Here is a 15,225-nt window from a genome sequence, read left to right as displayed (position 1 = left end):
ACTGACATGCCAGCTCCAGACTTCAATTAAACTGATTGAAAGATTATGATTTCATCATATGAATATCAGGCACAATCCTTCCCGTTAGGGGTTTAGTATCATACCATCATAACATATATGAGAAGAACATAACCCGTGTCATGCCAACAACTGTTTTTTTAATAAATGTGTTTAGTTCCGATGCAAAGACCCTATAAGTGAATCAATATCAACGCCAAAATAAGCAATCTTTAGTGACCTGACAACAGTATCGTAACTATATCCCTTCTTGATAAGTCTTTTTAAAGGTTTTGTTAGTTTCTGAGGTGAATACTGACATTTTTGTGCTTTATAAATAATATTTCCATAAACAATTGGATGTGATATAATTGAACGTATAAGAAGTCTTCATGTTGAGCTATATTTACGAATGACGTCCTTATACCGATGATAAAATTTAGTAAATGTTTTGACTAGTTTGTGATATCGAAAACCCTGGTGTAATAATTTTTCAGTAATACATATATTTCTCTCGTTAAAATCTAAAACATTGTTACATACACGAGCGAATCGTACAAGTTGCGATATATAAACACCGTAAGATGGTGACAATGGAACGTCACCATCTAAAAATGGATAATTAACGATAGGAAATGAAAAATCATCTCTTTTATCATAAATATTAGTATTAAGCTTTCCGTTAGTGATATAGATATCAAGATCGAGGAAAGGGTAGTGGTCATTGTTAGTATTAGCTTTATTTAAAGTAAGTTCAACAGGATAAATTTCTTTAGTATACATACTGAAGTCGTCATTATTGAGAGCCAAAATGTCATCCAAATATCTAAAAGTATTATTAAATTTGTTTATGAGATGTTGTTTCGATGGGTCTTTGCTGATTTTTGTCATCAATTGTAACTCATAGCAATACAAAAACAGGTCCACAATAAGTGGTGCACAGTTAGTCCCCATTGGAATTCCAATAACCTGACGATATACGGAATCTCCAAAGCGAACAAAAATGTTATCTTGTAAAAATTGAAGGGCATATATAGTATCAAAGCATGTCCAATTGACATAGTTTTTTTGTTTATTGCTACTAAAAAAAGACCTAAAAGAGTTTGAACATATATATTCACATTCTGACTTTTTAAATGCCCATTTAATTAGGTGGGTGAATTTTTTCTTAATGAGAATGTGAGGCAATGTGGTATACAGGGTAGAAAAATCAAAACTTTGAACAGATTCAAAATCACCAATATAAGCATGCAATTTATCAAGTACTTTCAACGAGTTCTTGACACTCCAAAAGTAATTACTTCCACTATTTTCGAAGGCCTTATTTGAAAAATTTATTATCAGGTTTTTGATTGTACCAAGTGTACTGGTAAGAAGAATAGACAATTTAGTAGTGGAACAATGGCTTGAAGACGAAATAAATCTATATTTGTAAGGTGTTTTGTGTAGCTTCGGAAGCCAATACATAGTAGGGACTTTCATTGTATTCGGTTCTGCTTGTAAAGCGGTAGCTAAAAGTTTATGTTTGTTACAGATTTCTGAAAATGGAGTCAGTTGGAATGTTGGTGAATTGGTCATTTCTTTTTTCAGAACCTCAATGTACGTCAAACAATAATAATATTATTAGCAGCTTTATCGGCCGGGACAAAAACAAATTCCTTGGCTAGTTCTTTTAGTTTATGTTTGATACGAGAAATAGGTTTATTGTGGTTATTGTTAATAATAAAATGTTCTTTAAAATGTTGAATACGTATATCAACTATGTTCATTACTGAATTAAAGAAAGAGTCCAAAGATTTTTTGTCAGCTTTTTCCCGTTTTATCCATTTCAAACAGTAAGTACGGAGTGAGTCGTGGATGATATTACGACACTCATTCCAATTAATAACTGACGGGGGACGATATTTAGGTCCTTTTCTAAGGAATGATTTTAACTCTCGGTCTTGAACGATGTTAAGATCTCCTGTTATAACATGGGAAATGGGTCCATAAATGTATGCGGAATTACTACAATTACATGAAGTAGGTGTATTTTCACTGATATTAGCATCTTTACACAATTGGTTATAATTAAACACAAATTTCCGGGTAGATTTCTTGTAAATATAACAAATAAGAGGGAGCTCAGTATTGTCAAAATATCCAGGAATTTGTTCTTTAACAGAATGGTCGTTAAATATACCGGCAATATTTACAAAATCAAAACCTTTATTGACATACTTTATTTAAAAAAATGTTTTTTATGATCTTCAGGGCGATCAATTTTTGGAAATAGTTTAGAATAACAATATGCCATAATATTTTGAACTATTTCATACTTTGAACTGTTATATGAAATTGTGTTGCAATCCTCCAAAATTTTATTTAACCTATTAACCGGTAATGAACAGAGCTTTGTTAACAGATAATGTCTGCGGTTGTTTTTTGAAATAGAAATTAAGTCCGAAATATTGGTATGATTGGTCCGAAATTTTCTTTGATTGCGATTTTTTCTAAGACCGTGAGAACGGTTTTTACGAACAGGTTTAGAAACTATATCCAAAATGTTAACGGAATCGGTTCTTGATATATTACCAATTCCCATGATATTATCATTAAGACCGAAAGGGTAGACTGTCTGTAATTTTTTAATCCAATTTAATTCAACTATTTTCCGTGATCGTACAAACTTTGAATGAGATTCACCAGGTTGCTTATTTACTACTTCTAAAGGTTGAACTGCTAAACATTTAATAGGATGATTGTGCTTCTTAAGGTGTTGATAAATGATACTTTTGAATTTATTGGGTCTTTTAACACGATACAGATGTTCTTGAGTTCGTTTAGATAAATATCTTCCAGTTTCACCTACGTACTGAATACCACATCCAGGTTTGTTTCATGTGAGTAAATAAATAATACTGTTTGTTTTTCAAGTTATATCAGTTTCAAAATTTAAAGAAAATGTGCGACCATTGAACGTGGACCTTACTGTATTTTTGGTGGAAAGACGGGGACATGTAAGTCATTTTTTGGCATGACACTTATCGATAGAAGGGTAACCACGATTTTTATTGTTAAAAATGTTAGCGATGGTAGTATTTTTAGATAACCGATTTTGAAGATTAAGACGTGTAGATACCCTTTGAACGAGTTTAGTATTTAATATTTTTCCATTTTTAAGCTTCATATTTGTTTTTTGTTTGTGAAATATATTATAAAGGAGCAAAGACTGGCGTCCAGAATATGAACCAGCATACAATAAATTCAGTTATGAAAAAATGATAAATCTCTTCGGCTAAAAATGTCAAACGCTATTAGTATTAGTGACCCGGAAAAATAGGGTATATCAGGGTAGCGACTGACGGCTGACTAAATAGTAGAATGGGGCTGAATAAATTTTTGATAAATATTCCTAAAGTATTGAACTAGAGAAGTTCTCGCTCGGACACACACTCCATAATCTAGTATATTATAAGAGCATAAACCTGAAGCACGGGGAGGATGTTTCAAAGCACCATTATTTTTTTTTATATTTTGGTGTTTCTGTAAAATATTTTAGAATCTTGAGTTTGCATGGTTACTTAAACTTGTACACAGGAAAGAAGGGGGGGATTTAATTGGTTAACTTCCAGTGATGGTCATTTCCTAATATGCAATGAATTGTTATTCGAAAGTTTGGCTATAGTACTTGACTTTACTCATGTCAAGAATTTCTGTATTTGAAACAAAGATAAATTCTACACATTTTTTTAAAAAGTGCAAATTTAAGAATGACTTATAGAAGATAACAGTGGTGGTAACGGTAATAACTGATTCGTAAACAGAGACGCACGAATTAATTTCTGAATTTCTAGAAAGATTACCCCCGTAATTTACAAATAAAAAATTCAAGTATAAAAAAGCAAATTAGATGCTGCAATTCAATGTCTAACATGAACAGCCCATTTTAATATTACCGGTATTTACTCCGGGTTCTTCAATTATTCGACAGGTTACCTACTCTGTGATGGGACATCTGGTATTCGGTCAATTACAAGCACCCACAAAAGAGTAAAATCAAATATATGAACGATGCAATTTGGCTGGAAATTTACTATTTCCCGATGATTTAGTCATATAAAGAAAGCATCTTAACAGATACTTTTCCTTCAAATTCGTTCAAAATAAAATCTTCAGCTAACTAATATATGTTGTTCTTGCTTGACCGAGTACCAGGATCTCCTACCATATAAAAGGTAACCAGTCGAAAAATACCAAATCCGGATTCAAAAGTCGGTAATATGAAATGGACTTTTGCTTGCATATAAATATGTTATGTAATAATTAGTACAAAACATATTTTGAAATGCATGCAGAAAAGGTAGACAACTTGTAAATTTTTAAAGCAAACGACAGGTTTTTACTTCAGGTTGTACATGATCTGTATATATTTTTCAATGTTTTCATTGGGTCTTAATAGAAAACTGTCTCTTTGGCAATTACACAACATCTCGGGTCTTAAATTTATATAGTTATAACAATAAGGTAAGATGGCGAATGCACGCGTCCAACTGGTTTAACACTTATTTTATACCATAGTCATGGTATTGGCCATGTGTTGTTCATTGTGTTTATTCGTATCCTTTTTAGAGAAGTCAGTTGCTGGTGTGGTCTTTTGTATGGTTCACACTATCTGTCATTTTATGTATTGTACATCACCGAACCAAACATTTTCTATTAACACCAAATGTAATATCCATCTCTGATTTTAAGCAAGATGGGCTCAAATCTTTTTTTTATGAATCCTTGACGATTCTAGTTTTTAAATAGCATCATAATGGTAAAAGATAACTCTACGATTTCTTTAACCTACTAGTATTCCTTCAACTAAATTTTTTGATAGTGCAAACTGACATAATGTTAATCAAGAAGTATGCAACAAAATATACCAAAGGATCAATCAAAAACCAAGAGGCAAAGAAACAAAACAAACAAGATGAATAAATATACAAAATGAAACATCCTATGGAAAAATGAAAACTGAGCAACTATACACAAACCGAATACGACCGGTTTTCTTATGTGCTCAGATCCTCGTGTTGCTCAAGTGTTTCTAAAATGTCATAAAGGGATCTTGAATTGTCACTGTCAGAGTAAAAGTGTCATGTTGACTTCCAAAAAATATTTCTAAGGCCATTTATCAATTGTGGCGGAATAACAAATTTAAAATATCTCTTTTTATCTTCAATGCTATTCTCTGATAATTAAGAAGTATCTGTTCAAGATTTGTAATATTCCAATAAGGTTTAACAAAGTTATTGATGTGAACAAAATTATAATTGGAAAAATAAGTCCATATTTCCAGAACATATAAGAAATTGTAATGCAAATAATTCCGAAATACGGCCTTCAGATTTCACTTCGAGAATGTGTACACTATTTTTAATCTATAAGGGGTTTGTGTATAGACTCTTCTAACATTATGTCAGTTTGCACTATCAAAAATTTTAGTTGAAGGAATACTAGTAGGTTAAAGAAATCGTAGAGTTATCTTTAACCGTTATGATGCTATTTAAAAACTAGAATCGACAAGGATTCATCAAAAAAGATTTGAACCCATCTTGCTTAAAATCAGAGATGGATATTACATTTGAGCTCAAGGTGTGTTGATGCTTCATATAAATAAAGTACATCAGTATATGATAATTTCGCGATAACTAAAAAAAAATCGAACAAATGTGTCATCTTTATCGCACTGAAGCCAGCTGTTAAAATTAAGATAACAAAATCGCAATCAGAAAGGAAAATTTAAAACGAAAAGATGCTGATCAAATGGCAAGATCAAAAGCCCAAACAAATCAAACGAATGGACAACAACTGTAATATTCCTGACTTAGTACAGGCATTTTCTGAAGTAGAAAATGAAAGTTTAAACCAGGTCTTATAGATAAATACCAATCCCCAGGTAGCCAGTTCGCGTCGAGTGCAGTAGTTTGTAGATTGGATACTATTCTGCTTGAAACTTTATTTGTATTAGATGTTTTTCAACCATACATGCAGCAGTTGTTAAAAGTAGGAGTACAGAATAGATGGTTCGTCAGAATAACGTTTAAGCTTTTTCAAAGGGTCTCCGTGTGGACCATTGCATTATCAACTAGCAATGCCAGTTACTTAACCATTGGGACCTTTTTTCATATATGTATGTTATCGTAGCAATATTATGATCTGATTTTGCATTTCAGCTGATACTGTTATAGTATACTGTAGCAGGATCAGTTCTGCTGGGATTCATACTTGGTCTACTTATAATTGACTGAAAAACGATGGATGCCAAATACTTAACCTTAATCTAAATGATTAAGAATTAAGAAGAAAAGAGTATAAACTATAAAATGTATTATTTATAATCAAAACTTTCAGAATACAAGTATGTAAAATATGACAGATTTGAGGGTCTGAAATGGGGATGGACAAGGTTAATAACATAGCATGTTGGGTTTACATTCACAGCCCTGATCTCAAATGTTTTTTTGTATCTATTTACCTTTATGTAAAAACATATCAGTAAGGAAATCTAAGACAAGTACCTGTGTTAACAGCTGGAATAATAATGAATAAGAAATATGGGACATTGAGAAGAGCAAATATAGGGTGCTAAATATAATTTGATATGAAAGTAGTAAATGAATGAGGACCCATTCCTTCACAAATTGAAACCCTCATATCATCTATGTTTCACCAAAAAAAATTATTTGGTGTTACTAACTCATCTTCATTCGTGTTCACCCATCATGTTAATTCGTTGTGATTGAGTGTGTCTCAATTGTTTCATATACTTTTGTTCATTAACAATTGACAACAGATAGAATCACGTCTATATTGATATCCATGATTGTAGAATATCATCTTTTTATTTCCACACTTATTGCATGTGTAGATTGTACCTCTAGCTCTAGGAGTCAGAGCTGTGCCTTTCCATTTGGTTTGAATCCTTATTTTTGTTTCAAATTCACAAGTCCCTAGGAGTTGTAATATATCATTTTCGTCGACGACCTTTGGGTGGAAGTAGCAGATGGAAATTCCAGGAGGGGACAAACCTCGAGTTCATCAATGTCTTTATGCAGGCTTTTCAACATCTTTATCAATGTTTCATCATGTCTATTTTGATCACCGAGGCTTCTTTCCCTGCTATCTAAAGCGTTCGTTGTATTGAAGGCAGCTTTATGGTCGTCAAGTATGTCTGATAATCTTTTGCTTTCATTTCGTGCCTTTTCCTGAATGGACGCAATTCTTTTTGCAGTATACTGATCAACCATTGATTTTATTTTGTTACCTTCTAAACAATACCATGAACCGGGTGCACTTACACAAATTTCACATGTCTTTGAAGCCGCTTGTGTCATAGTTCGATTATATCAGAGTTAATCAATACAGGTAAAACAGGTAATCAAGTGAATATACGATCACGTGATAGCAATGTTTGTTTATGGGGAGGACGGGTTTCCCACACTTATACATTTTTGTTTAGTCGTGCACATAATTTCAGATTCATAAATTCTAGCTCATAAAATCGGGTATTCTCGGTCATACTCGTTGTTTTTTTTTTGCAGGCATGGAATCAAATCAACCAAGTTGAGACGCATGACTTACACAGATTAAGAACTTATTCAAATCGTTTGACCAGAAAAGCGCTTCGGACGCATAAAATTATTTAAAGTGTTGTTTTCAATTTTTTTGTAAATCATTTTTGAAAGGTATTCGATGCAATTTTTCGGTTGTATGGAGAGAATGGTTTTGAAATGATTAACTGGTAAATAGTCTTTTTTGGCTATTTCGTAAAAACCATAAATGTATTCGTTTTTATTTCTTTTTTAAATACTATAGTGAAATAATTATTGCCATCGTATTAATTATTATTATCTTGCAAATAAGCTACACTACTTTACATATGCTGTTACGTTACATTCTTTCGGTAGTTTTCAAAGTGTTAGTGTTGGGTCTATTCACTCCTTTTCTTTTTGTATCAGTTACGGGCTTTGTCGGATATTTTCATTATTGTGACTGACCAAGACCAATAGTTAGATGTAATTAGGTTTGTAATCAATAAAATTGTACTTTATTAAAATTATAAATTCCGATGAGAACATGTCTATAGCAAGGCAGCAGAATTAATTTGATCCATCGAAAAGTATCTCGGTTTTTGATTTGAAAATCATAAAGCCGTACATAGAAACGATAGCGTCAGAACTTATAAATATCGTTTCAAAAACAAAAGAAAAATAAGTAAACAAAAGTCTTAAAGAACAATTTTGATAAAAAAAAATGTTACAGATCAAGGACTTCTTGGAACAGATAGATGAAGTCACAATAGTAATGAATAAAATCTTTCACAAAAATCGGTTTTAGAATATTTATCATCACTTTTGTGATTGGTTTTCTCTTCACACATATATGTCTCGTAACTCTGGCATACATATAAGAGGTTTAGCTAGCTATAAAACCAGGTTTAACCACCATTTTCTACATAAGAAAGTGCATGTACCAAGTCAGGAATATAAACATTGTTATCCATTCGTTTGATGTATTTAAGTTTTTGATTGTGCCATTTGATGAGGAACTTTCCGTTTTGAATTTTCGTTATATATTTTTTATTATATCGGTATTTTTGTGATTTTACTTTTTACTTGAAAAATAATTTTGCCGTTTGCTCATTTTTAATTTTTATAATTCAAAGGTTTTGATATGACTTATTAAATAATATTGTTTGGTCATTGCATTCAATACATCTAACAACGCCAACCTTGACAACCAGGCATTATACCGGTGGTTTTCCCGTTTGAATGGTTCTACACTAGTAATTTTGAGGCCCTTTAAAGCTTGTTGTTCGGTATGAGCCAAGGCTCCGCGTTGAAGGCCGTACATTTACCTATAATGGTTTACTTTTATAAATTGTTATTTGGATGGAAAATAGTTATCTCATTGGCTCTCATACCACATCTTATATTACTCCTGACAAAAATTAAAAGTAGTGCGTATATTCTGCCCCCTTTTCTATTTCTACTATGAATAGATGGGTAGCATATTATGTAGATTACTTTTAATATTATATTGTATTGATTAGAGTAATAAAACACTAAAACAAATAATTTAAAAAAAAATACACTGTCCCATAACAAGTAGGGTGATCATTATCCGCACCAAAAAGATAGTTTTTCCTTTTACGTGCCAATATTAAAACATTTTCATTTTGAAAAATGATGGTCATCATAGATGCAGATGATATAGTTCGTTTACATTGAATGAATTGGCAAGTCCTATTAATAGCGTCCGTTTTTTCTTGTCCACTTTGCAACGTCTTTTTGAAAAGAAATGTTGAAATCAAATTGTAAATATTTTTTTATGAAATAAAATGTATTATCTGAGACAATTATCATAAAAACATGTATCTGAGAAACCACGAGAAACAACAATGGCTTCTAACATGTAAATAAGTCCACTGCGCAACGGTCCTATATGCGACGTTTTGTTTCGAAGGGGACACAATCTGTGTGTAAACACAGTGACAGAGCGTTTCATAAGGGTCTTATATCGGTAAGCATTTTTAACAGAAGCCACAGACAACCACAATAAACTACAAGATTATATTTGTAAAGATATACATGTATGTAAACACTCACACTGTATGATGTTTTAGAATACCACTTAATATTTTATGTTTAAAAAAATCAGGCATTGATCGATACTCTGTTATACCAGATAATGTCATGTTGGCATATTTAGCACCATCTCAATCATCTATTCTTCACAAAAATATTGAACAGTTTTCGTAATTGGATCAAAGTGTAAGCACAATGCCCATACAACACGGTATTTCCATCGTTCTGTCATAAACAAAAACGGATTTTTTTCATGGATGTTCGACCACAGATGAAAAACCATGTCGTATACATTTGTATCTATGCTGTAAATCTTTTGTTTTCCACCTATTGTGCATGTTAACATTTATTATGTATTGCTCCAGGTGTAGCTTGAGGCAGTTCCTGTCAGTCCCTTTTTTAAATTAAGCACAAGTCGCACTTGCCAAGGAGATGTGAAATGTTATTTACATTCACTTACTTTGACGTGTAAGTAACTGATAGATACTTCGGAAGGGGTTGTTGTTTAAAGTTTAAGTTGGAAAGATTACAGTTTATTTATAATCGTTTGCTGGTAACCAAAATCATGTTTCAAGACAACAAATTTACAAAAAAGGCAAATCCAATTGTTTTAAAAATGAGCCATCAATTTTGTCTTTGAACGCCACTGGACCATTCTTTTGAAATAATTATTAATTACTTTGATGTTGCAAAGTTGGGTTGCTGTCTCTTTGACACGAACCATGTATCTTCTTTAATTCACAATGGAATAATATTCCAGAAAAAAGTTGTGTATTAAAACTATTATCATTGTGACGCACCATTATGGCAAGCGTTTAACTATTTTTTTTTTATTTTAAGATATCTGATATATACTTTATAAGATGCGTCATTTAATATGCAAGATATCTTCTATAATTAATGTTTATAAGATAACTAATATATTATATGTGATATGTCTTATGAAATATAATTCAAAAGATATCTAAAATAATTAATAATATATCTTAAATTATTCATAAGATATCTTATAAAGTTTATGAGAATCTTTTCCGTATAAGTTATCTTATATACTTTAAAAGATATTTTATACAGTTAATACGACATCTTATGCAGTTAATACGATATCTGATATAGTTTATTCGATATCTGATATAGTTTATCCGTTATCTTATTTAGTTAATAAAATATCTTATAAACTATATATGAATTCTTATAAACTAAAAACGATATATTATATAAAATATCATATATTCTAATATCCTATACACTATATATGATATCTTATAAACTAAAAACGATATATTATACACAATATCATATATTCTAATATACTATACACTATATCAGACATCTTAAGTACTATATAAAATATCTTATATCATCTGGTTTTTTTTTTAGATATCTAATATATATATAAGATATCTTATATCTGATATAATTTATAAGATAACTCCTAAAGTTTTTTTTAGATATCTTTTTATTTATTTTTATATAAGATATTCTATATACTTTAGAAGATATCTTATATAGTTTATAAGATATTCAAACTTCCATATTCCTTAGGAAAATTAATAAGATACTTATAAACTATATAAGATACCACTTAACCCATTTTAAACTATATACGATATCTTATAAACTTAATAAAAAGTAAAATCACAAAAAAACTGAACTCCGTGGAAAATCCAAAACGGAAAGTCCCTAATCAAATGGCAAAATCAAAAGCTTAAACACATCAAACGAAAAGACATCAACTGCATTACTCCTGACTAGCTTGTTACAGGCATTCTATTATGTAGAAAATGGTGGATTAAACCTGGTTAAAAGCTAGATATCTTTCAAAGTTTATGAGATATCTTGAAGTAAGAATGAATAGTAAAACGGCTTGCCATACATTATATCTTTTTGATACAAGAACATGAGCTAAGCCCATACCGCTGACTATGCGGTATGGACTTTGCTCATTGTTGAAGGCCGTACGGTGACCTATAGTTTTTAATGTGTGTGTCATTTTGGTCTCTTGTGGAATGTTGTCATATTGGCAATCATACCACATCTTCTTTTTTTACGACAATTGACCTGATATATTTATTTCAGAACTCACAGATAACATTATTAGGGATGAAATATACAGTCACATGACATGTTAATCAGCATGTACATCATCAATGAAATCTGATGTTTAACGAAATTAATGTTTTTAATGTAAATATTACTATCGATTTATTATTATTTGGCGATGATGCTTTACGTACTGAAGAAAATGATATTATTTGTTTATCTGTTCAAAGGTATATAAAAAATACCAAACGTTTTTCTCTGCATTGACAACCTTAATTCTGCTTACAACACATGAAATTAAAGATATTTCTATATACATGTAATGACAATAATCGAATGATCTTGATGAATATTTGATGAATATTTACTGTTAAGTTTTGTTATCAATAACGATTCAATGGATTTTAACGAAAGAATATAAGAATAAGTTTCAAATCTATACTTACCAGTGTGCAGCTGACATCCTTTTCGAAAACTTGGATAATATATTAAGATCCCACGCTTTATTATGAGAAAAACACACACACTTATTTAAGTTATGTCCACAAGAACAAAATTTGCGCATAGGTAATTCCACTAACTATTCGGTGTGTTTGTGTCGTATTTATACTGTAAAAGGATGCACTCGATTAAAATCCATTGATTCGCTTCAAAAAGTTTCCTTTTGTTTTCATGTCTTTATTCTTAAATTATTTGTTAGTATGAAATATTTGATGTGTTCATTAATTAATGTGTATATTTTGTATTTGTTTTGGAGAAGACGTTACTAAGTTGTAAAACTTGTGTCGGATCCTTTTGTCATTTTGAACAATAAAATATGTTTAAACTAATGAACATACATTGTTCAGCACAACAATTTTTGTTTTCTAAATAAGTCGAAATGACTTCTAGGTCATTCATTGCCAATCGCTGTAATTGACCATTTACACCTGTGACAGCGTGTAAAACTTTGTCTTTCATAACGTCCATTAACACATTTTTTCTTCCGTGCTCCACATTTCGGGCATTCAAAAGTTGGTTCGCGTGCACGACTAGACAATATTGTTTCACTTTTTTTTTCTGTCCCTGTTTTAGTTTCACATAATTGATATGTCCCTAGGAGTTGTGAAATGTCATTTTCATTGACTACCTTTGGGGTGTAGGTAGCTGATGGAAATTCCGGAAGGGAAACACCGAGTTCATCGATACCTTCATTCAGGGTTTTCAACATCTTTATCAAACTCCCATCAATTCGACTTTGCTCCTCAATACTTATTTTCCTATTGTTTAAAGCGTTTGCATTTTCTACAGCAATTTTATGATCAGAAAGTATGGCTGACAATCGCTTGCTTTCATATCGAGCCTTTTCTTGAAGGGATGCAATTCTTTTAGCAGTACACCGATCAATCATGGATTTTAGTTTGTTACCTTCTTCTGTTATTGATTTGATGACAGTTTCGACTTGACCATTAAATGCTGAAAGGTTGTGTTCCAACCTGTAAACATTACCCCTCGCTTTGTTTATTTTCGTTGAAATATCCTCTTCGAATTTGCTTTTAAGTTGTACGATGATGTCTTTGAGATGAGACAGTTTATGTCCGTTATGTTTCTCGGTTACACAATATACACAAACAGTAACATCACAAGCTAAACAAACGAAAGTGAAGTCCTCATTGTGATCAGTACATTTAGATTTCACTTCCGGAATGAAATCCGAAGCTTTCTCAAACTGATGATTTGTAGACAGTTTCTGTCTTGCATGTAATATTTTACAATTTTCGCAATAAAGCTGTTCGCAGTCTAAACAATACCATGAACCGGGTGCACTTACACAGATTTCACATGTCTTTGAAGCCGCTTGTGCCATGGTTCGATTATATCAGAGTTCATCAATACAGGTAATACAGCAAAAATTTAAATCGTCATATAATACACATGATACACTAGTATACACAGTGAATATACGATCACGTGTTATCAATGTTTGTTTAAGGGGAGGACGGGGTTTCCCACACTTATACATTTCGGAAAGTCGTGTACATTATTTCAGATTCTATTAATTCCAGGTCATAAAATCGGGTATTCTCGGCCATACTTGTTGTCCCCTGCAATGTATTTTTTCATGGGATAAACCAAGTTGTGATGCATGACTTATGCAGATTAAGAACTCATTCTAATCGTTTGAAAACATTTTTAAAAGATATTCATGACAATTTTTCGGTTTTATGGAGGAAAAAGGTTTTGAAATGATTAACCAGTAAATAGTCTTTTTCAGGAAATTTCGTAAAAAACATAATTGTATTCGTGTTTATTTCTTTTTTAAATACTATGGTTAAATAATTATTGTCAGCGTATTATTACTATCTTGCAAATAAGCTGCACTACTTTACACATGCTGTTACGTTACATTATTTCGGTAGTTTTCAAAGTGTTACACAGTAAGTGCTGTGTCTACTCATTCATAATTAATATTCTTTCTTTATCAATTACGGGCTTTGTCGGATATTTACATGTGATATTTAGGTTGTATTTGTGTAAATAGCACTTGCATCATAAATTCCGGTAAGAACATGTCTTTATCAGGGCTACGGAATGAATCTGATCCTTCGGATATTAAATCAACAAGCCGTACATAGAAATGACAGCGTCATAACCGATCATTTTCGTTTAAAAAACATAAGATTAATACCAAGACAAAATTTAAGAGGACAATTTTTATTAAAACCTATTACGGATCAAAAATTTCCAGGAACAGATAAGTTAAGTCACAAAAGTAATGAATACAATCTTTCGCACTACAGCGTAACCCATCGTACTTCGGCGTAGATATCAACAAGATAGCGTCACAATGCCACCATCGCACGTGATCAAAAACACACTTCAGCGTCAAACCATCGCACCTCAGTGTGACCATCGCGGTTCGGAGTACCATCGCGGTTCAGAGTACCATCGCGGTTCAGAGTCCTACATATTTTTTGTGAATATGTGATTTCGTGGTTTGTTCAATCTGCATATTGAACAAACCACGAAATCACATATTCATATGAATCTACCTTTAACATGAATTCTATTGTAGTGTTCTATCTTTTCTTTGCCATACATACTGCACGTGTACAATATATCTGTACATAAAATAGGCTTTAATTTGCTTTTTGTATATATTACTATGTTGGTTTGAATTAATTTCCACGTCCCAAGGAGTTGTGCAATGTCAATTCCGTTGATTAACTTTGGCGTGTAGGTAATTGATGGAAGTAGTCGAACTTCGAGTTTATTGATGCCTTCAGACAGGCTTTTCAACATTGTTATCAAATTTCCATCATGTCTACTTTGTTTGCTCAGAACTGACCTTGTGTGTAAAGCGTATGCTTGATTAAGAGCCGTTTTCTTGCTGGCAAGTATACCTCTTCTAAGTTTACGCTTTCCTTTCGTGATTGTTCCTGTAAGGACTTAATTTCATCAGCAATATACTGGTTAACCATGAGTTTTATTGTGTTACCATGGTTACCTTCTTATGTTAATGATTTAATGAAAGGTTCGACTTGATCATTAAATGATGAAAGGTTTTGTTCTAACTTACTAACGTTTC

The 15,225-nt window shown here is 31.8% G+C and overlaps 1 protein-coding gene across 1 annotated transcript; it reads right to left on the bottom strand.

Moving 5' to 3' along the window:
• Nucleotides 1-12,549: 12,549 nt before the first annotated feature.
• Nucleotides 12,550-13,503, bottom strand: LOC139500142 (E3 ubiquitin-protein ligase TRIM38-like). Its single transcript, XM_071288880.1, has one exon. It carries the CDS (start codon nucleotides 13,501-13,503, stop codon nucleotides 12,550-12,552), a length of 954 nt encoding a protein of 317 aa, XP_071144981.1.
• Between the last annotated feature and the right edge of the window lie 1,722 nt (nucleotides 13,504-15,225).

This window comes from Mytilus edulis, chromosome 13 (genome assembly GCF_963676685.1).
Source record: "Mytilus edulis chromosome 13, xbMytEdul2.2, whole genome shotgun sequence".
NCBI lineage: Eukaryota > Metazoa > Mollusca > Bivalvia > Mytilida > Mytilidae > Mytilus > Mytilus edulis.
The sequence above is the reverse complement of the archived record's forward strand: the minus strand, read 5'-3'. Positions and strand labels throughout refer to the sequence as shown.

Bases quoted from the DNA above. Each gene is read 5' to 3' on its own strand.
- LOC139500142 (XM_071288880.1), bottom strand. From the start codon at position 13,503: ATGGCACAAGCGGCTTCAAAGACATGTGAAATCTGTGTAAGTGCACCC.